The 24,359-nt window shown below is 41.1% G+C and overlaps 1 protein-coding gene across 1 annotated transcript in view; it reads right to left on the bottom strand.

The window, feature by feature from the left end:
• The window catches only part of vdra (vitamin D receptor a), a 66,027-nt gene that overhangs the window by 23,358 nt on the left and 18,310 nt on the right, over nt 1–24,359 (bottom strand). The window contains exon 2 of the mRNA XM_017488146.3: nt 473–620. Within this exon, the coding sequence (XP_017343635.1) occupies nt 473–620 (148 nt within the window). The remainder of the gene's footprint in view (nt 1–472; nt 621–24,359) is intronic.

The following is a 24,359-nucleotide window of genomic DNA, read 5'->3' as shown; positions in this document are numbered from 1 at the left end:
TCCTTTTTTGAGAAGTTGTGCTCGGATCTCAGACCGCTATACAAAACAGCTCGGTGTATCATCCGGTGTGCATTATGTGAGCGCTGGTACCGTATCCGCTACGAAACCAGAGACGCTCTTATCTTCTCATGCATCAAAATCTGGCACACTGTCAGCGCAGAAACCCTGTTCTGAACCGTGTTGTAGACCACACGTACAGAGAAGTGCACGGTGGTGAGATATGTTCTATAGAATTAATTACCAGCTAACAGGTAATAATAACAATAACAAATGAATAATCACAATAAATCACAAGGTTATTATCTAGATGGGGCAAGTAAAAAATATCAAAAAACATACTTTAACGTTCTCCTCTTTATAAGTGTGAACTTCAAAGTGAATGATAAACCATAATCCCCCATGTTATAATGCCCCACATGGCTACCATGCCAGAAAATGGCACTGGACGACAAAACACGCAGCTTGGCTTCACCTGAAAAAGCCCTTGCAGCCTTCGCAGGTCATGGCGTTGAAGTGGAATCCAGTGGCCTTGTCTCCGCAAACGCCGCAGATTCGCGGAGCGTTGCGGTCAATCTCGTCCGTACACTGTGCAGATGTGCTCACAGCCATGGCCTCCATTACTGAGAGAAAGGGAGAGAAAAAAAAAAAGAAGACGAAAAAGATATTAGAACGAGAGAACGATTCACCCCTGCTGAATTCTCAATTCCGATTGGTGAGAACTGTTACATTTTTTTACATCACCGCACTTGGTCTGTTGTGTAATTGTTATCTGGAACACGCGGAATAATATATACGACTAATATTAAACAGCGTACTGTCTGTTTTCCCTGTCGATCACAGTGGCTCACTAGCCAATCGTTGGAGTCTTTGAGTTCAGGTGTGCGGAAGAGGGCGGAAAGCACTCTCATCCGCTGCCTTGTGATGCAGCAGGAGCAGCAGTTTGAAAAGCTGCAGAGTCTAGAAGGAAGCACGTGTTAACTATCCGTATGATAGGGGCGAGACGGATAATGGCTGGGAATTGGCCGAGACCAAATTAGTGAGAAAATTGCAAGCGATTGGAAAAAAACAAACAAAGGAAAGAAAAAAAAAACCCAACGCGCTGTTAATTGCGTCTAATCGTTTATATGGTGAACGTTTCTGTGAGGAGACGTTTATCGATCATGGAAGGAGTCTCCAGTATCAGGGCTTCGTCACAGCCCGTCTCTGGAGTTTCTGCTTTCTGGTTTCTCATCAACAAAACAAAGAAAAAAACACGAGACAGGCTGATGAGAGAGTAAATATTTACAGGCACTATAATGTAAATGATTACAGGAATGAACCTGTTTTGGATAACTATAATTATATATATAAAAAAAAAGTATGACGTGCTCTTGAAGTAATAAATAAAACACTACTGAATTGTTGCAACATGTTCATCACCAAACAGTCTGCCGCTGCTATTTAAAAAAAAATGTATTTCTATTTTTTACTTTTTTTTTTTTTTTACTAAAACCAGAATAATTGCTGTATTGAATTCTCCTTCGCACTGACAGGTTATAACAGGTAAAGCACTGGTTATCATATCACTCTCTTTAGGGCAGAAACACGCAGGAATAAGAAACTAATCTCCGAGCTTGCAAGAGCACACGGATAATAAAAAAAATAATGATCAAAACTAAACCAAAGGGGAGATTCAAACGCTATACGCTGCTTTAGATGAATAAAGCTCACATCAGGTTAAAATGATCAATCAGAATGTATTCAGAAATCGTTAACTCGATTTACAACAGCAACAACAAAAATCTATTGTTGCATAATTTTGTCTTTTATGCTGCTTTCTTATCTTTTCCAAAGAAGGGGCGAAATTCGTAATCACTTTCAAATCGGAGTTCAAAAAAGACACAGGGAGGAAAGGGTCGTGTACAGTCGGAAAACCACAGGAGGAAGGGGAGGAGGAAAGGGTCGTGTACAGTCGGAAACCCCAGGAGGAATGGGAAGAGGAAAGGGTCGTGTACAGTCGGAAACCCCAGGAGGAAGGGGAGGAGGAAAGGGTCGTGTACAGTCGGAAACCCCAGGAGGAAGAGGAAAGGGTCGTGTACAGTCGGAAACCCCAGGAGGAAGAGGAAGAGGAAAGGGTCGTGTACAGTCGGAAACCCCAGGAGGAAGAGGAAGAGGAAAAGGGTCGTGTACAGTCGGAAACCCCAGGAGGAAGAGGAAGAGGAAAGGGTCGTGTACAGTCGGAAACCCCAGGAGGAAGAGGAAGAGGAAAGGGTCGTGTACAGTCGGAAACCCCAGGAGGAAGAGGAAGAGGAAAGGGTCGTGTACAGTCGGAAACCCCAGGAGGAAGAGGAAGAGGAAAAGGGTCGTGTACAGTCGGAAACCCCAGGAGGAAGAGGAAGAGGAAAGGGTCGTGTACAGTCGGAAACCCCAGGAGGAAGAGGAAGAGGAAAGGGTCGTGTACAGTCGGAAACCCCAGGAGGAAGAGGAAGAGGAAAGGGTCGTGTACAGTCGGAAACCCCAGGAGGAAGAGGAAGAGGAAAAGGGTCGTGTACAGTCGGAAACCCCAGGAGGAAGAGGAAGAGGAAAGGGTCGTGTACAGTCGGAAACCCCAGGAGGAAGAGGAAGAGGAAAGGGTCGTGTACAGTCGGAAACCCCAGGAGGAAGAGGAAGAGGAAAGGGTCGTGTACAGTCGGAAACCCCAGGAGGAATGGGAGGAGGAAAGGGTCGTGTACAGTCGGAAACCCCAGGAGGAATGGGAGGAGGAAAGGGTCGTGTACAGTCGGAAACCCCAGGAGGAAGGGGAGGAGGAAAGGGTCGTGTACAGTTGGAAAACCACAGGAGGAAGGGGAGGAGGAAAGGGTCGTGTACAGTCGGAAAACCACAGGAGGAAGGGGAGGAGGAAAGGGTCGTGTACAGTCGGAAACCCCAGGAGGAAGAGGAAAGGGTCGTGTACAGTCGGAAACCCCAGGAGGAAGAGGAGGAGGAAAGGGTCGTGTACAGTCGGAAACCCCAGGAGGAATGGGAGGAGGAAAGGGTCGTGTACAGTCGGAAACCCCAGGAGGAAGAGGAGGAGGAAAGGGTCGTGTACAGTCGGAAACCCCAGGAGGAATGGGAGGAGGAAAGGGGAGAAAGAAGAAACGAGAGGCAGAATGGTGGTATTACTGTACAACGGGTCATCGAAAGTTCACCTGCTAATCAAGGCTACAGTCTTATATAACAGCACCCACCGCTTCTACTCTATTCAACTCGACTCTAATTTCCACTCTTTTCTATACCTGCCATTCGTGCTACTCCTGTCCGCTCCACATCAGCAGCCTTGGTACTTTCTATTTACGCAATTCTATTCTATTGCACTAGATTCTACTAACGTCTCATATTCTACCCAGTTCTATTCTAACCTTGTGTTGTAATTGCCGTGTAGTTCATTCTGCTCTACTCACGACTTCCACCTCTTACTCTTTTCAATTCTATTATAGTCTATAGGTATGTCGCTGAATCCATTCTATTCCATGTACATCTACTTATTTTATTCCATATAATTCTATGTTCATATCCTTCTCTTCCATTCTCTTCCGTTCTATAAATAGAATCTATTCTTCTCTTTCTTCTTTTCTTATCTACACCTGTCTTCTATCCTAATCCTTTCTATTGAATACAATTATATGTGCCGATTGTCTTCTATTCTATGCGTTTTCTATTTCATTCCTCTCGATTCAATTCATATCATATATTTCATAATATTCCATGCATTGTCTTCTTGTGCATTCTGTTCTGTTCTGCTGACCTCTTTGTATTCTATTCGATTTCTGTCTTCTATTACAATATATTCTAGTTCTGTCTCTTACTCAATTTTACTTTTGGCTTCCATTCTATTGTACGTGAATATCTTCTGGACCATTCTATTCAATTCTATGCATCTATTCTATTCTGTGTATCTTCTTTAATGAATTCTATTCTGTTCTTCAAACACCTCCTATTTCTATTCTATTTATGCCTTCTATTACAATATATTCTAGTCCTGTCTCTTATTCTATTCTACGTATGGCTTCTATTCTACACTATATGATCCCATTCTAGGTGTATATCTTCTAATCCGTTCTATTGAATTCTATGCACCTATTCTATTCTACTTTTACTCCAATCCATTTGATTCAATTCCATGCATCGATTCTATTCAATCAGCTAAACTATATTCGATTCAACACATTTCTATATACATCCTCTATTCTGTTCCACTCACGGCTTCTGTTCTATTTTTCCACTGTATTCCATCTCGAGCTCGTATTCTACACGTCTTCTATTCGACCGCGTTCTATTGCTCTGCTTGGCCTTTATTCTATATACGTCTGCAATTTCAGTTCTGCTATTTCTGCTCTATTCTATTCTAGTTCTGCACACATTTAAGTGGTAACAATGCTACTAGTCACCTCAGTGTTAAAACAATAAGCGCTCAGTTTGTGTGTGTGTGTGTGTTTTTTTTATGTGCTAAAACTTCAAAACACAAAGAAAGGCCAAAGAATATAAAATACATGTCAAAATCAATCTATTTGTTTACATTCGTGTGTTTTGCCTTATTCTTCTCTATTCTATCCCATGCTACGCTATACTCTCTATTCTACACTACTCTTAATACATTCTCTGCTCTTTGACCTTATTGTTAGTGGACATATTGTTGACTCTACCCGTATAACTTAAACTCAAACCCAGCTCCTCGTTCCCCCGAGGCATTAGCTGCACGTTATGCACACATGCATGTGTACAAGCAAGTGCTAAACAGAAATGTGCACCTTTAATATGCAATACCATGGACACCCTGTGTGCACCTTGTGTGCATGAATACGCATCCATCATCCATCACCGGTGTTCACGGTGTCCAGGTTGTGTATGTATGCGTGGTCAGAAAAACAACCACAACAACAAGGAATAATTAATGCGAGTAATCATCTCAGACACAGAGCGCGTAACAGAGTAAATAGGGAGATCTGGAATGCGAGTGTAAGCCTCAGTCGTTAAAGGCATGATTTCCACGAAGAGTGACGCCGAGAGCGACGGCAGCAGCTGCAGTAATGGAAGGGGGCCGTGCCGAAGCGGCCACAGCTTCCTGGAAGCCATCAGCCTGTTTTCCACACTGCGAGGGTTAGAACAGCTCACACAGCGATGCTGGTACACACTCATGCATTTTGCACATTTATACACACACACACATTCACATTCATGCACATTCGGCTGGTAAAGACCAGACTGTGCTTTTGTTTACTGACAGATGAGTGACAAAATCATTTGTGCTTGCAGTTATAGGGGAAAAAAAAGTTTTGAAGCAAGTACAAAATGACAAATTCAATTCAAGAGCCAAATTCTTCGCAAAAAGCTTAATATCAAACTAAACATCATAGAAGATAAAAGATTTTTTTTTTTTTTTTAAATGATTATTAGCCAAATCGCTTCCTTTATGCAAAACATGCAGAAAATCCTTTAAAATCCTAACATTTGTTTTGCCCAATTGGAAAGAAAAAAACATCTGCAAATTCCAGCTGTGCAAGTCAGTAATGCTTGGTTATTTTGCGTAAATTAAACTATATAAAAATGTACTCCAATCCATATTCATTGAATTTTTTTTGTTTTTTTTTAAAAATATTACACAAATTGTATTCATTTATTTGATATCTCAACAAGCGGTGATGTTTTATCTGCTCTCCTCTTTGCTCACTACATCATCCGACAGACTCCAACAAGCTTTTGGACTCCACGGCTACGTGCTCCAACAGTTAAATCTAGCAAATGTTACTACACGAATTTGTACGCAAGGTGGATTTGTGAACTTTGTTTACATAGTTCAATAATCAGATATACTGGCAGAAATTTGAGAAGCAAAACAGTGGTTTTGGCAGGAATCTCATGAGGCCCGGAGACTTCCCTCTTTTCAAAGTCGTCAAATCACATGACTGTTACATAACCGATGGTATGCAGCTCTGGAATGAGCTGGAATACCGGAGCGGGCCTGCGGCTACGGGCCAACATACACCACCGCTCCCAACATCACTGCAGGCGGACTAATTTTCTGTCAGCGCAGTCGGAGTTGGCCTGTTTTTCAGCACCCCTGCGTCTCTAAATGTATAACACTAAGTGGAGTCCTGCTGAATGAGTAACCACTGATCACATGACAGAAGAGCCTTAAAAGCCTCACAACAATATTATTCCTGTAGCCTTAAACCACACTCAGGCATTTATAAGCTCTTCTTATGAAGTGGAGTATCAGAAACAACGGGTACAGATCAAGGTTTATATAATCCTTAAAGATTGACTTGAGTTCAGTATTTAGATGGTAAATATAAATACAAGTTGTTTATCTAATATGGTAATGAATTGGAGTAGTTTATCCAGCTTGAATTTGAGTAGTTGATCCGGCTTGTAAAGGTAAATATGAGTTGTATGTATATAAACGTGTACATATAAATTTGATCGCTTTATTTGACTCGTAAATATAAATTCTGAAATGCTTGTCTAAATTTGAAATATAAATCTGAGTTGTTTATCTAACTTGTAAGTATAAATATAAGCTGTTTATATAACTTGTAAGCATAAATGAGTTGTTTAACCTGTAAATATAAAGTTAAGCGGTTTATCTAACTTGTAAATATTATATTTGAGTTGATTACCTTGTAAATATAACTTTGTTGTTCATCTAACTTGTAGATATGAATTTGAGTTATGTAACTTGTAAATATAAATTCCAGTTGTTTATCTAACTTGTAAATATAAATTTGAGTTTTGTATCTTATAAATATAAATTTGAGTTGTTTATGTAACTTGTAGATATGAATTTGAGTTGTTTATTTAACTTGTAAATATACACTTGAATTGTTCATGTAACTTGAACAGTAAATATGAATTTGAGTTATGTAACTTGTAAATATACATTTTAGTTGTCTATCTAATTTGTAAACGTGAATTTGAGTTGTTTATGTAACTTGTAAATATATACTTGAATTGTTCTTGTAACTTGAACAGTAAATATAAATTCCAGTTGTTTATCTAACTTGTAAATATAAATTTGAGTTGTTTATCTAACTTGTAAATATAAATTTGAGTTTTTTATGTAACTTGTAAATATAAATTTGAGTTGTTTATCTAACTTGTAAATATAAATTTGAGTTGTTTATCTAACTTGTAAATATAAATTTGAGTTGTTTATCTAACTTGTAAATATAAATTTGAGTTGTTTATGTAACTTGTAAATATAAATTTGAGTTTTTTATGTAACTTGTAAATATAAATTTGAGTTGTTTATCTAACTTGTAAATATATACTTGAGTTGTTTATCTAATTGTAAATATAAATTTGAGTTGTTTATCTAACTTGTAAATATAAATTTGAGTTGTTTATCTAATTTGTAAATATAAATTTGAGTTGTTTATCTAACTTGTAAATATAAATTTGAGTTGTTTATCTAACTTGTAAATATAAATTTGAGTTGTTTATCTAACTTGTAAATATATACTTGAGTTGTTTATCTAATTGTAAATATAAATTTGAGTTGTTTATCTAACTTGTAAATATAAATTTGAGTTGTTTATCTAATTTGTAAATATAAATTTGAGTTGTTTATCTAACTTGTAAATATAAATTTGAGTTGTTTATGTAACTTGCGTATATACACTTGAATTGTTTATCTAGCTTATAAATATAAAATTGAGTGATTGAGCAAAATAAAGTAAAATCAAGTTATTACCAAACTAACAAAAGTCACATGGTATATTTTAATCTAACTGGTCAAGATCAAATTCAGAGGTTTGTCTTGCTTATAAAAATATGCTAAGTTTGAGTTGTTTATCCGGCTGATACGTTTGAGAGGTTCATGCAATTTGTAAAGGTTGAATTCTGTGCATTATTTAAATGGTATAAATCTGAGTGGTTAATGTAATTACATTTATGTTACAAATTTGACAGATTCCCAGTACTCAAATTTTATAAGTAGCTTATCTAAAAATGACTTGGAGTGCTTAAGTAAACTGGTAAAGAAAAAAAAAAAAAACCCTTCACCTGAAGTAATATATTTCCATTCATTAACAAATATGTACAGTTAAATGAATCTAATCTTTAAAAGTATATCTGAAAATTGATATCGGTAAAGATAAAAGTGAAGCGGTTTATCCGTGCTGATCACGTGACCGCAGCTCAGGCACGCTTTACATATTAAATAGCATGTGGCTGAGACTGTGCCTTTGTTTAATGACAGAAGAGTGTGTACCTAATGTTAATAAGAGAGTTTTGTGTTTGAAGACTTAAAGAGAATTCAGACTCAAAGCCTCGGCATGTCCGCCAACTTATTAAGCTGATTTAAAATGATAAATTCACTTCCTGGCACAAGCACAAAGTCAACAAAACAAAGGCTGTGGCAACACACACTCATAAAAATGATAAAGGATTATTAACCATACCCACTTCCTTTGTAGTTTCCATAACCACTTTATAAAGGAAGTAGTTTTCACACACATGTATGCTGCCTCTCTTTTTTTCCCTCTCTCTCTTTTGAAGTTAATAAAGCAGAAAAAAAACAACAACATGTCACGGTAGCAAGCCCTGGTACACTCTTACAAAGCACTGACACTGGAGACTCCTTCCGAAAACGTCACAAACATCTCTTTACAGAAAACGTCTCTATATCGATGACTATGTTTGTTTTTTACATGCAGCGTCCAACATACACGTCCCTGTGAATTACCATGGAAACAATAAGCGCATTAATATAAAGCCGTGATTTGCCTTGTAGCCGGGACTACAGTTCACACGTAGAAACGTAATCCATTTTACTGTGTTCCAGGTCACAGGTTGTGTTTTGTTTACACATAATCCCACAGAGATAAGAAGCAGGATTATGTTTACACTAGAACATTTGGAATGCAAAGCAGGTAACAAACCGGCCGCTTGTGTAGTAAAAAAAAAAAAAAAGAAGAAGAAGAAGAAGAAAAAAAAAGAGCCACACACTCCAAGACTTTTATTAGAGCGCCATGTTGTGTCAAGACAGCACTAGCGTGTCAGTCAGCAGCTGCTGTAACGCGATCGTGAACGGGAATGAAGCCAGAACGAGCAAATGAAGCGCAATAGAGTCGGTAAACACGCGCCGTGTTGTCTTCCCTTCCACGTCGCACGCCGCAGAACATCCTTCTGTTAAGGCGATCATTCCCATATCCGAGGTCAAGACGTCTTCATGTTGAGACCGAGATTACCGAAATGAATAGCTAGGCTAATCCATCGCCGTGTCCAGTTACACTTTAATGGTTGTGCTCGGAACGCACCAAGGTTATTTTGTGGTACGAGACGACCATGGGACGGGACTCGCCGTTTTAATGAGGTGCTCTTAATATGCAGAGCGGCCTGCTTTTCAAACTATTTTGGAAACCATGTATTTATTAATTCGGTCATTATATAATTGCAGTGCAGCGAGCCAGAGAGTCAGCGGTCTGGAATGAAAGTGGATACCATACGAATAAATCTTTCAAAATAATAATAAATGACCTACGTTCTTGATGAATCAATGAATCGAAGGCATCGGTCATCAATCGAAAAGTTTCGATTTCGTGCAAAGTCTTCACGTTACGATCGTCTAGTTGGAAAATATCACGGTCTGCGTGGTCACAGAAACACACAGGACGGTGGCTCTTCTTTTCCTTCTTTGAGAACGGTTTCATCTAAAATCTCTCACGCTGTGCGATCGCAGAAATGAAACGCGAAAAGCAAAGGGAGCTTCGCGACATTCGACGGGGCTCGCCATTCTTTTTTTTTTTCATAAATAAAGCAGATTCGCACGTCGATTGACGTCGTCACGACGTCAAACATCGCTGCGAAAGACAATTCCATACGATTGCATATTAGTTTTCTGCAAAAAAGCACAAGAAACTCCGCGCGCGTTGAAAAACGCCAGAGGAAAGGCGCTGTGCCAGAAAGCGACTGCTATTTTTCGTCTAGCCGAGTTGTTAAAATTGATTTATTTATTTATTTATTTTACACAGTGTTCATGCAGTCGAGAAACAGAAATGTTCGGTGTATGATTTACGCTTAGAATTTTTTTTTACGAGTCGCAGCATTAAGGAACTCGATCAGATAATCATCAACAGGCGTATCGGATATTGGAAAGGTCAGCAGCGACGCCGTGAGTAACTGTGAAATGACAACATAAAGGTATAAAGCGTATAATCAGAGTAATATTTTCGATACTTGTTACAAATACACTTTCAGAAAGTATCTCTATAAGCATAAATACACTGAAACTCTATCCAGAAAGAAAATTCCCAGCAGTATCAAGCTGGTTTCCCCCGAGCCAGACCCTCGACCCTCGACTGCTCGGCTTTATAATTTTACAGTGAAATGAAATATGCATTATTTGAAAAGCAGGCAGCTTTGAGTAGCGCTCTGGGCACAATTTCACTTGTAGCATGACTCTAAAATTGTGTTTTCCTCATAAATTGAATCGTGTCTGTAGCCCTCGTGGTAGCATACCATCTCGGAGCAGCTCCACAACCCAAATAACAGTAAGTCCAGAAAAGCCTGGGAAGGTGGGGAGGAGGGGGGGGGAATCATTCGGGGGGGAATCATTGGGGGGAGAAAACATCCAGACTACCTGTGAGAAGCGGAGAGGGGGAGCGATTCCAAATGCCCTAGATCTACACACAACGACTCTGAACTTTGGACCTTGTTCTTCGGTGCTGGCTGGAAATGAAAAGGGCCGCCGTGTAGCTGGCAGCCGGACAAAAAAGTAGAGGGGGGGGGAAAGGAATGAAAAAAACAGCGAGAAAAGAAAAAAAAAGCTGCTTTGCGGTTGAAAGTGGTATGAGGGGCCCTCCATCCTGAGCGGGGAGAGAAAAATGAGTCGTCCTGCACGCTTCGGCTCTGGAGCCCTGATGCCGTGCTGCTACTGTGTGCGCTATTCGTTGCTTTCCAAATCTTTGGACGTTGCACACAAATTAGCTTATTGATTACCCGACGATTAAGGACCATGTGTGGTCTTTTAGGACCAGCAGGGGGAAAAAAAAAAAAAAAAAAAAAAAAAGGCTTGAGGCATGCAAATCAGAGACACATGAGTCAGTGAAGGAAATACGCGATTTAACAAGGCTCCGATCTAGCTGTGAGCGGCAAAAATAAACATGTCAGGATCTATTAATGGATCAAAGCATCTGGAGGAAATATCCTTTCGGGTTAATATAAAAAAAAAACACATCACAGAAATGAGACATTAATGAAAATCGATTTATTAGATCACTAAACAGCCTCAAACTAGCTACTGGAGTAAAAAAAAAAACAAAAAAAAACTGTGGAGTTATTGTAAGTAATATATGCATATAATTATACGACAGCAGAATTCTCAATTCCGATTGGTCAAGAAGGTGTTGTTGAAATCAACGATTCGCTATCATATCGATGCGCTTATCATGTCATCGTGTTTATAATAACAGCTCATCTGTAAGGACGACGATATGGTATACGTTTTATTTAACGTTCATGGAAGGAGTCTCCAGTGTTACCGTTTCGTACGGTAACGCTCGGAATCTTTTACACGATGGGAAAATCTTGCAGTTTCTCGGTCACGTGACAAGTCGTGGGGTTCCCCACCCACCTCCTTCAAGGCGCGGGAACGACTCTGTGGCGAAAACAGGGGCTCGATTCTTTCGCGGACATGAAATGCGACTATAAACGGATAAAAAGTACGACAGTAAGTTTGTTGAGAGCTAAAATAATGTCAGCGTTGTCAGATTTTTGAGGTATATAAAGGAATAAACACTTCCGGGTGTGCTGTCGTAGGAAAGTAATCAACTTCAAGGTGGCCACTGTATATTATAATTCATATAGAAATATATATAAAATATTACAGTCTTAGTTAAAAAAAAAAAAAAAAAAGATAAAATAAAGTTTTCTGATAATTAAGGTGTTCTTAGCCACTGTTCTACTTGGAAGCTTTTCTGATAGCTTGTACAGTAGGTTTCTACACAGAACCATCCGAAGAACCCTCGTTAGTCAGTTTGTATACTTGTAATATTTCCATCAATCGTCGTGGCGACACTGTACAGCAAAGCGTCCAGCTTCAGCGCAAACACACACCACGCAGGAGATCAGCAGGAAGTCCTTTAATGATCCTTAACGATGGATAACAACTTGAAACTTTAGACTCCCGGAGCTTAAAAATCAACTCGGAGATAGCGTTATACACACACACACTTTGGAACTTGGTGAATTCCGTACAGCTTCTCCCTTGGGAATGATTGACCAGGCATCAGATGAGTTCGGGAGAATAAAGAAGTGATGCACATACGAGTTCATCAGTATGCTCACATCGATTCATGTGAACGTGTCACGTGAGCGAATTACACCAGGAGTCGTCGGACAAGGACGGAGTGACTCACGCCAGCTGAATTCTCAATTCTGATTGGTCAGAAAGCGTCGAGTGAAATCACCGGAAATCACCCGAAGTGTAATATCTGGCTAATGGTCATCGTTTTCCATTGACTGGTTGGAAAGTTATTCATATCAACAGACGGGGATCGAGATTTGGCCCGTACGTAAAGCGAATCAGGCCAATCTGATTTAGTCAGGACCTAAAACGTCAACGCTGTGGCTCGAGAATCAAACCGGACCGGCTGTATTTCCGACAAAATTCAGTTCAAGAAATGACGAAACACGAGAACGGTGAAGAAAGCACGTATTTATGTTTATACTGTTCGCCGTATAAGTCGGATCATTATTGCGCAAGCACGACATGGACTTGAATGGAGACAGAGCATGAAACCAAAGCAGGTTGGTTTGTATTTTATGCGTGATTCGTAGAGTGTTTGTGGGTTGAAACGTCGGGTAAAACGGATTCCGTGAGCGTCCGCGACGGAAAAGCATCCGCTCTGTCGTCGATCGAAACGAACAAACGATTCTTTAAAACGAACGCACCCTGGAAACCCGTTTCGAGTCGAATCAAATGAACAAAAGGTGATCACTCGCGATGTCGCCTTCCGGTCAACTGAAGTTTTTAAAGAATGAATAGACATACTTACGAATAGTTACGCTGAATGATAGAGGCTAAGCTAATGTAACTTAAAGCGGTACTGGTATGCGTATTTAATGAATAAAACCGCCACGGATGAAGAAAAAACGTTCAAGGCAGAAAAACGTATTATTCCCCATGAATGGAAATAACAAAGAAAAGCGTGTCTGTCTCGTTCGCGGTACAAGCGTCTCATTCGGAAAAAATGTAGCAACGATGGTGGCATTTTGCTACAGTTCACAGCAACTTTGCATTCCTGTGGGGAGCAAGCTACTGTACAGAAGGACGAGATAAAGGACCCGAAAGCACTTGCGAGACAGCGATCTCTTTTTACTAACCCCACAAAAGAGCACCGAAATGGCTACGGAGGCATCGTTTGCACAAGAAGCACAAGAAGGCCTTCACAGATGGTGCGATAGTAAAGGAAGTGGTGACTGCCATGGCCACTCAAACACTGTCCAAAGACCACAGAAGTCAGCTATTGCTAACGTACAGCTTAGTGACGAGGTGAGAGGTCTGGGCTGTCTGCGGAATAGACGAGGCAGCTGGAACGGGACATGGGGCAAATGGTTTTCATTCCAATGTGATCATCCAATGTGATGAGCTGGGTTCATCTGGACGGTGTTTGAAGACGACATCTAAAAACACCCACAACCGGAGGCGCTGATATCTACGAGGTTTTGAAGCACAACTTCGTTGAAAAGAAACATATCCACTGAAAAGCTACTGTACTGGCTACAGATTTACTGCAAATTTACAAGGCAGACCTCGCGCCGAGCACGGTGACGTTCTTCTCCACACTGGAATCAGATGGCTAAGCAGGGATAAGATACTACAACGCTTGCTTTCTTTGCCTAATGAAATCAAGGCCTCATTGGAATCGAGGAAGGAAGACACAACCCTATTGTCCGACGCTGGTTGGCTGCTTGAGCTTGCATTCCTGACGGATATAGCCGAGAAACTGAAAGTCCTGAACGTACAATTACATGGTGAAGACAAAACCATCTGTTACATGATCGGTGCTCTGAAGCCTTTTAAAAGGAAAACGGCCGGACTATCTCCGACAAGTGAAAAAGAAAAGCGTGCTGTTGTAAAGATACTGGAAAGCCGTGCGGAGGCAGCTGGGGTTTTGGGTGTACGGAAGTATCGTGACTGGCTGTGTAAGCTTGGCCAGGTGTTTGAGGAGAGGTTCAATGGTTTTGATACGTTTGAGCTCTGTATGGCATTCACTGCCAACCCTTTCATAGAGGTTGATGTGAGTGGGATTGCAGAGCAGATGGCTGAACTGTTCAGTGTCACTCCTTTAGCGATGGGGGATATTATAAAGCTTGGTAGACCCCAGAAAACTACAAGAATAATTGTCAACCAGCACTGAAAGTATCTGCTTTATTTGGCATTTAAATGACTCTATAAGAGTCAGCTTACACCTCTATCAAGGACTCCAAGCTCTCGGTCTTAAGCTCAATCAGAAGTTTGAATCCTGAAGATACAACAGTCCTCAAAGAGTAAACTGGACACACTCTCTGGGTGGGAGATGGCGTTAGTCACTCTGTCTCTCCTGTCAGTCACAGCAACACTAACCAATCTCATGTATGCTCATGTATGTGGAAGAGGGCAGATAGTGCTATCCTCCAATTGTGTTTGAGAAGTTTGAAAAGATGAAGCTTCAAGTGTTTCAAAGAAAGCACCGTGCCTTCACCCTGCCCAGTTAGTAGCTGTCCCGTGATAGCTATTTAGTGACTTACAAACGTGTCGAAGAAACGCTAACGGACAGCAAAGACAAGAAAGATGGAGGACTTAAACTACAATTTGTGTGCATATAGATAAAGGTTTGTAAGCAACTGACCATCAGACATGGTGCTATCGTGTGCTTCTTCCCCAAACTGTTGCCCCGACGTTGGAAGCACACAATTGTATAGAATGTCTCTGTATGCTGTAGCGTTACACTTCCCCTTCACTGGAACTAAGAAGCCCGAACCTGTTCCAGCATGATGACGCCTCTGTGCACAAAGCGAGCTCCATGAAGACGTGGTGTGTGAAGGCTGGAGTGGAAGAACTCGAGTGTCCTGCTCACAGGTATGCCTGACCTCAACCCCACTGAACACCTTTGGGATGAACAGGAATGCCGACCGCACCCCAGACCTCCTCAACATCCCAACACTCCTCAACGTCCTGACCTCACTAACGTTCTCGTAGCAGAATAAACACAAATCCCCACAGCCACGCCACAAAATCTAGTGGAAAGCCTTCCCAGACGAAAAGAGTGAAGCAAAGGTGCATAACAAATCCGGGAAGAGACGCTCAGGTGCCCACAAACTGTTCTCCACGTACTGTATAAATAAACACATTTCTTAGGTCAGCGTTATGAAACCAAAATGAATAGGGTAAACTGAATTATTATGAGATTTGAGAACATTTATATTCATAATTATCATTTCAAAACAAAACAGCTATTGCTTTGGGCCTTTCAAGGGCTCATAAATATGCTGATCCAGTTTAACACTCACCTAATTAACCGCTGACTCGCTGTATGTGGGAAGACTAAGCACACAAATAATATGAAGAGAAAAAAAAAGGCACTTTTTTTTGTGATATATTTCCCTTTCGCGAATACAGGTGGGGTATTTTTGTATTAAGGGGTGAAACGAACTCCGACAGCCGTACACCACAGAATACGACTACCCGTCTTACACGATTACGCTCGTTACGGAGTCACTGTCAGTTATGGTGCATGATCGGAAAATTACCTCACCACTGGCTTTTGAACTGATTGAGTTTCTTACTCCAGAGTTTCTGGAAACCCCCCCCCCCCCCCCCCCCCAACCCTGCCTCTGGACTCATACTAAATTATTGCTTACTACAGCTACATCCGTTTCTTGGCACTGAAACCCTTTAGCTGTGTAATCTGTTACTGATGTAAACACATTACACTGCTACCACCTGCCACTCCTAGCAACATTCCTACCTTGATCATACACAGTAGCTATCAAACGTGATAAAACACCGACAGTGTGAAGAGAACCGAGGCCAAAGAAACGGTCGCAAATTTTTCACCGCCAGCTTGTGTTGTTATTATATTTTTTTTTTCATCTGTTAACTAATACTAATCATTTTAGACCTGGTTATTATATAATGAACATTTCAACCCATAACGCTCATAGACACACAACACACTCTCGAGAAATCAGATAAACTGATCGAATTTCGCGCGTATAACGAACGAGCGTTTCATTTCGGCATCGCAAATCGAATCTGCCCAGCTGAAAGGCGTTCAGAAAGATGAGCTACAACTCACGAGTCTATGTGTGTGTGTGTGTGAGAGAGAGAGAGAGAGAGAGAGAGAGAGAGAGTGTGCAAATGTAAATGTAGTCCTGTCTGTGACGCTTTAACAATAAGACATGCTTATTCGGTCAGGTCAGCCAATCCACAACTGCATTGAAATAAATCTTTGGTCTTTATTCGGGGAAATCAAATCGGAACGTGAACGCGGTCGCGGCGAGACGAAGAGTTAAACGCTTCATTCTTGCTTTCTGTAGCGCGCTCTCCGCTCATAACATTTACAAATGAAAAGGATTGGAAGAAATGAGTCGAGGACGCTCTATATAATCCGAATCAGGAGTGATGCATTTGACGAAATGACACAAACACAACGTCACCACGGGCACGTTAGCTCTCCTGGACGCAGCGAGAACTGCAGGGAGAGAACTACAATGCAAAGTGATACCTCAAGAAAATGGCTCTTATGAAGGAAAACAACAAGAGCTTGACTTTCCCACAGAGATCACACAGTCGTAAATTATAATCACAGAGGTTAACCCAAGACTTACATTTATTACATTATGTTCTTCTGTCATCGGACTTTCTCAGGCCCAGAAGGAAAATGTGCCAAAGTTCACGCATCATCGCGTCATAGTAAATTCTCTGTGTGCTGCGCGTGTACAGCCTCAGGACAAACTTGTTGTCTGGTATCAGATATCTCCTGTGTATATTTTCCTGCCAGACCTGTTTCGCACCGGAGATATAGATTAATAAAAATAACAAAACAAAACAAAAAAAACCCCAGACATGCTGGAAAATGACAAAAAGATGGCTCGTCATTCTGCGATCCTAATGTAGCGTGAACGAAATTCGTCCAGCGTGTTCAGTATAACTGGGTTAAGATGACCATTTCAGTACATTTTTCAGTCTAAATGCAGTAAAAAAAAGTGTGTAATCATTGATATGGTGACATTTTCTCTGAGGAGAGGTTTGTTGAGCATTCATGGAAGGAGTCTCCAGTGTGAGCGCGACAGCTTTACCTCGGATTGTTCCGAAGCGAAGATTTCGCGCCATGGAAAAGCTTTCAAATGAAGGGCAACGGGCAATTCATTTGCAGGGGGTAAATTTCGATCGACAGAGAGAGAGAGAGAGAGAGAGAGAGAGAGAGAGAGAGAGAGAGAGAGAAAGGACAGGTTGTTTTAATGTAAGTGATAGGAAAAGTGAAAATAAACCATTATGATGATAATAATAGTAATTATAATGATTAACTCGTTCTCATCCAAATTGGATTTCCCAAAAATCTCAATAATGTCCCAGTTCCTGATTTTTCTTTCTGAGAAACGTGTATGTGTGTTCTTGCCAACTAGTGACGCACGAAATCAGACACTATTCTCTAAAATCCATCTATTTTCTCTCTATATCTCTATCCAATCAAGTAGCATTGTCCTTCATAATGACTTAGCAATTTATTCCTATTTAAATGAGTATTTTCTCCTAATTGAGTGGTTTCTTTAACAACACTACAGAAAGCGATGGAGTGCACTTTCAGAATGTGTTCAACCGGAAAAAAAAAACAAAACAAAAAAAAACAAATAAAACGCACAGATCCTTTTAGCCGAGCTACCGCAGCTTTATGTCAATCCAAGCCTGAATGCTTAATTATTCAAATCCTATAGCGCTGTGGCTAGTTAGCTGCTTTGCATGCCGGCTGAGTGTGACTGCGAGCGCAGAGGCTCGAGCTTCACCTAAGGCTCGAAAGCACGTGACACAGAGGAGGCCTGTTCATTAATTTAGACTTATAACCTGGAAACTTCATCATCAAATACGAAGGGCTTCTATACGCCAAGCGGTTTCAGCAGCAGAGACATTTGGGAATGGATTTTTCTCGACGGTTTGACATCGACGTAGCCGTGTGACTGGTTTTCCCACTTCGTGCTCAAAGATAAGGGTGAACAGGTCACTAGGCAGAGCATCCGGTACAAGCGGATTACGTTTCTAGATGATTTAGTCTTCACTGATAGTTGGTGGACAAGTAGGTTCACGACCGTTCGTTTCGTAAAAGAAACATAACGAGCACTTCACGGCACAAATCTTCTGAATCGCAACCTCGGAAAGCCGACGTGGAAAGCTCTACTAGCACAGCACGCGGTCACCTCGCAGTTAAAAACGTTTATCGAGCCAGACAATTGGTTATTTATAACAAGTAACAACTAATTGGTGTGCCAAGTGCCTAAACGCCACCTACTGGAAATGGCACTAATAGCACAGCGTTCACTTTTAGGTCAACACAGCACACGTTAAGCGTCAGGAGACACTGGGAAAGGAAAATGTTGCCGTAGCGGAGACTCGATGCCCGCTAACAACGAGCAGAGTAAACAAGAAACGCCTCCGTCGGCTTGCGCTCGCTTCCTCCAACGAGGGTTCCTTACTCTGGGGTGAAATGTACACTATAAATAGCTAAATGAGGAAATTGAGACTCTTTTGATGTACAGATTTGTGCGCTTGAATTAGCTGCACGGTTCCCACGAAAGACAGAAACTCGGAGAGTCTCGAAAAGAGACGGGAGGGTTTGATCTGACACAAAGGTTTTAAGCGTGTGGACATTTTAAGCACTGTAATATTTACGAATACGTTGAGAAAAGCAATCCAGCAAACAGCTTAGACTACTGAGGTAGAGTTACAGAGCTCAGTAGCCACAATCCACTGTACTCAGATTTCAGGAAAATTCCTCGTCGATTTGCCCCGAGGTCCGATCTAAACACATTCCAGTGCGTCTGCTTTGGAAAACCATGGACGGCCAGAGCAAAGTCGATTGCTGTCTTTCATTCTCTCGAAGTTAATATCACAACAAAAAGAAGTGTCATTCGACCCACCTATCAGATGCACAACGTAAAAAAACAAAAACAAAACAGAAATGTTAAATGTACAACAACATGTACAATATGTCATGAGTGGTCATGAATGGAGCGCCAAGCTCGTTGGCCAATCGCAGGTTGGCATGAACATCAAAAATCAAGAGCTAAGCCTAAACCGAAGAGCTCTTTCAAGCAATCACCGCCACACGGGCAAGAGAGAAACGCGAGCTCACGGCCAAGATCAACACTTTTATCCCGCTGAAGTACTAGACTAGTGCAGCTAGTGGAACCGCCACTTCACTGAAAACGAGCCGGACGCAAACAAAGACAAGCTGCTCGAGATGTAAATAGGGCAGGGTCGTGCGAGTTCAAGCCAAGGCCACTAGACTGGTTTAAGAGTTTGACACTACACCTTGTTTTAACTGTTGACAGACATGCGCTCCACAGCTTTTCAGCGGCGGTCCTCTCATTACCCGGGTGGGGGGGTGGGGATAAAGTTTTACGACAAAAGGATCGAGTGTTGCGAGTTTCGTAGTCCTTCGGGTAATGCCGAACATCAGGATCTACAGAGTGTTTACACAACAGATTTCGCCTTGTTGCCGCTGCTTTACGAACATGCGAGATGCTTTCTGTTTTCTCCGTTGTTATGACAACCTCACCAATTCTGCCCACACTAATTGATCATTTTCCACTGTGCCGCAGGACTTGGAGTCCATTGTGTGTGTATGAGAGAGAGAGAGAGAGAGAGAGAGAGAGAGAGAGAGAGAGAGAGAGAGAGAGAGAGAGAGACAAAGAGAGAGAGAGAGAGAGCTGATGATAGTGAGTAGAAAAGTTCCGCTGGCACGGGAGAGATTGAGGTTAAAGGTGAACGCGGTAAGATGAGAGGGCCAAATACAATTCGCAAGCTTCCAAGAGGGTGTGTTCGACACGCTCGCTGAGATTCTTACAATGTTGGCTCGCGGCGAGAAACACTTCTGGGAAGTAATGAGCTGAATGCATGACTTCACCAGGGATTTTATTTTGTCCACAGTCTTCATTTAGATACATCACGGAAATAAAACGCTGTTGTGGTGTGATGAAGTGTGATGACGTGAACACCCCAAAGTTCGTAGAGTTTTATTCCTCTTAGCCCACAGCAATCTGCCATCACAGTTTTTTTTTTGTTGCACTAATTAAAGAGCGACATGTTAGTTTTTATCCGTTTGCTGTAACATTTTAACAGTAATGAAGTTTTACTCTCATCGCCTTCCGAGAAACCGCAAAAAAAGTCCTAAAGCCTTTTCCTGTGGCGGGAAAAACGTACTTACTAGAACCTCCAGGATTTTGCAATGGACAGAAATGAATGAAAAAAAAAATCAAGGAAACGCCGAAATATTCGGAGGAGCTTGTAATTTTTCCAAAATTACCGCAGATTTTCCACAGATTTGGGCCGAGACGCGTCTTTTGACGTCATCACAACGCATGCAGCTGAAAGGTCTCATTTAACAACAAACATCACTGCGAAAGACAATTTTGAGACAATTCAAGTAGTTTTCCCGCAAAAACAAAAAAAAACCCGCCACGAGCTGCAAATGTTTTAAAGAGCTGCGGCATTTTTGGCGGCAACAGTCACACAAAAATACTCCACGAAATCCTGTACGGTTACAAAGTGCTCACACTGGAGACTCCTTCCATTTCTTAAATATTAAACAAACGTCTCTTTAAAGAAAGCGTCCCTATATCAACGATTATACATTTTTCTTTGCATATGTACGCGTTTATCGAGTGCCGATTTCGGCAAAGGGCCGAAGGTCCGTTTATTTTTTTCCCCCACTGCCGTACTTCTGACTGAAAGAGATTTACAAGAACATTTTCAGCCCTACGCTTTTTTTTTTGTTTGTTTTGTTGCATTTTTGGCTCGTTTTAACGATAAACAGGGTGAAATCAAACCACACCAAAAATAGCAAACGAAATGAAAGTGTCAATTCCGAATAAATAAGAAGAATACGAAGCCCTCATTCTGTACCGATTCAGAGCAATATGTGTGAAAGGGCTCTAAGCCGAGCAGTGCCACGACAGCGAAAGCAAAAAGCATACTGTTTTAATGAGAGATGCATACTGCAAGTTTGTGGGATCCGTGACCTCCAAATGTCCTCTCTATTACTAAAGCAAGACAGGCATAGTTTACTTCCAAACTCTTCTTCGGCAGAACGAAATGGCCACAAGCATTCCGTTTACGAAATGGAAGTTCCTTCTGGTTTTGTGTATAATCTCATGCTAAATAGTTTTAGGTCTTCAAACGAAATGCAACATAAAACAAAGGCAACCTGAGTAAACACACAATACAGTTTGTATTTATTTATTTAATTGAAGCAAAAAAAAAAAAAAAAAGTTTCAAACACTTACCATAAGTGTGAAAAACGAATTGCCCCCTTAAAGTTAAAACCTGGTTGTGCCACCTTTAGCAGCAATAACTGCGACCGAGCGCTTCCGATAACTGGAGATCAGTCTTTCACTTACTTCTAGGACCAGGACTTACTCCTACGCTTTGGATCAGTGACTACGTTTACACGGACAGCAGTAATCTAATTATTGGCCTTACTCTGAGTAAGATAATAATGTGATTAAGGTGTTTACATGAGTCACTTTTAGAGTACTCCTGTCATGTTCCTGTTTTACAAGTTAGAGAACATAATTAGATTAACGGCACACGTCATTACGTCACCGCGCCACGCCGTCCGACGTCCCTCCAGAATTTCACGTATCAACATACAGTTCGTCTTCGTTATGGTACCATGTACAGTTCTGGGTGTTTTTATTTACTTTTTTTACGAACGCTTTAAGTCCAGTTAATTATCTGTCATGCTGTACGTACAAAAAGACACCTGCTTGAAGCCATGGGGTGCGTCCCAAACCGCGTACTTACCTTCTATATAGTAGCCGAGATACATGTATTTTTCCCCATTACAGGCCTATCGTAGGCAAGTATGCGGTTTGGGACGCAGCCGAACTCTCTTGTTCACCGTAAAATGTTGAGCACTGCCGTGTGTGATCGTGTCCTGTCGCAAAATGCGGTGAAAACTCTCACACTACGTAAATAATGTGATTAAGGTGTGTACATGTCTGTAATACACGTCAATAATACGACGAAAACAGGAGTACTCCACATGTCTTAATTCAATTAGTGTTTACTTCGAGTATGACCTTAATCAGATTAAGGTCATTAAAAATTGCTGTTTACATGCTAGTTTTTTAATCACAGTATTGTCTTAATCGGGTTAATAGTGGATTATTGTTGTCCATGTAAACGTACTGATCGTCTTGCTACATAATCCAGTTGCGCTTGAGTTTCAATTTATGGACTAAGGACCGGACATTCTCCTTTAGAAGTTTCTGGATGAAAGCAGAATTCATGTTTCCCTCAATTACTGCAACATGTCCAGGCTCTGAAGCAGCAAAGCATCCCCGCACCATCACACTTCCTCCACCATGCTTGACCATAGTTATGATGTTCTTTTTGTGGAATTCTGTGTTTGGTTAACGACAGATGTAACGGGACACCTGTCTTCCAAACAGTTCCACTTTCAACTCATCAGTCCACAGAACATTCTCCCAAAAGGCAAAATTCAAACGAGTGTTAATGTTCTTCTGGGTTAGCAGTGGTTTTCACCTCGCCTCTCTTCCATAGATGCCATTTTTGCCCAGTGTCTTTCTGATAGTGGAGTCATGGACAGGGACCTTTGTTGATGCAAGAGAGGCCTGTAGGACCTTTGATACTGTCCTTGGCTCTTTTGTTACTTGCTGGATGAGTAGTCACTGTGCTCTTGGAGGAATTTTGGAAGGTCGGTCACTTCTGGGAAGGTTCACTGCTGTGCCGAGTTTTTCCATTTGGAGATAATGGCTCTCACCATGGTCCTTTGGAGTCCCAGAGCCTTTGAAATAGCTTTGTAACCCTTCCCAGACTGATGTATTTCAATCACCTTCTTCCTCATCATTTCTGGAATTTCTTTCAGCTTTGACATAGTGTGTTACTGGGTAAGACCTTTTAACCAACTTCATGCTGCTGAAAAAGTTCTACTGAAGTGTTGATGTGATTGAACAGGGTTGGCAGTAATCAGGCCTGGTTGCGTCTAGTCCAGCTGAACCCCATTATGAATGCAGTTCCAGAGACTTGGGGAATTAGTAACTATGGGGGTAAATACATTTTCACACAGGTCCAGTGGGTTATTGGATAAATTCTTTGCTTCAATAAATTACCATCATTTAAAAACTATATTTTGTGTTTACTCAGGTTGCCTTTGTTTTATCTTAGATTTTGTTTTAACTTCTGAAACAATTTAGTATGAAATCTACACAAAAACAGAAGTCAGGATAGGGCAAATACTTTTACAAAGCACTGCACATATACCCATTTTTTTTAGTGTTCTGGGATGATATTTTTGTAGATAGAGTTGTTGTTTTTTTTTAAAGTGTGTTTCCTATTCAAATATAAAAAAGCACGGGGATGTAAACTTTCGCCCTGTATTGATTTACACTTTTTTTAATCTTTGGCTTTGAAACCTTAAGCGTATTACATCATATTTTGGATCAGCCTTCAAAGACTGAGAACTGGCAGTGCTCGTGTCCTTTTAACTCCATTAATAAAGGGCAAATCGATAGATTAAGCAACTGTGCCATGCTAATCTTTGGCATAAACATGGGCTCACAATAATAACTCCCATTTGCATGATAACATGCTGTGTTTGTGAAATTGAACTGTGTAGCATGCAAAAGCCTCATTTCTCGAGCGACAAAGCTTTAAGAATAAAGACGTTCTCATGTCTATGCAAATTAGTTATGATGCTATAAACCAAACCTATGTATGTATATGCAGCCCAACGTTTTGATAATTCGCCCACTCACAACGTTATTGTTTCATGCGCAAAAATGGAAGAAGCGTGGCTTCGAGTTATCCTGTCAGACATAATCCCAATCTATCGCTATAGACAAATGATAAGGTCATGTGATTTGGCCATTTAAGAACACTTTGTTTCTCCACTTCTTTGCCTTAAGAAGCCCTTGGCTTGCTTTCACTTTATGCTTTGGGTCTGTACTGTGACGCACATCCTATCAGTTTTGAACCTTTGAGTCGGAGCAGACAGTGTACTTCTACGCACTTCGGAATTCATCCTGCTACTGCTATCAAAGGTCACATCGTCCATAAACTCCAGTGAAGCCATTTCCACTGGCAGCCATAAATGCCCATGCCATAACACTGCCTCCAC

This window comes from Ictalurus punctatus, chromosome 15 (assembly GCF_001660625.3).
Source record: "Ictalurus punctatus breed USDA103 chromosome 15, Coco_2.0, whole genome shotgun sequence".
NCBI classification, from domain to species: domain Eukaryota; kingdom Metazoa; phylum Chordata; class Actinopteri; order Siluriformes; family Ictaluridae; genus Ictalurus; species Ictalurus punctatus.
Note: the sequence above shows the minus strand (reverse complement) of the source record. Positions and strands in the feature narration are given on the sequence as shown.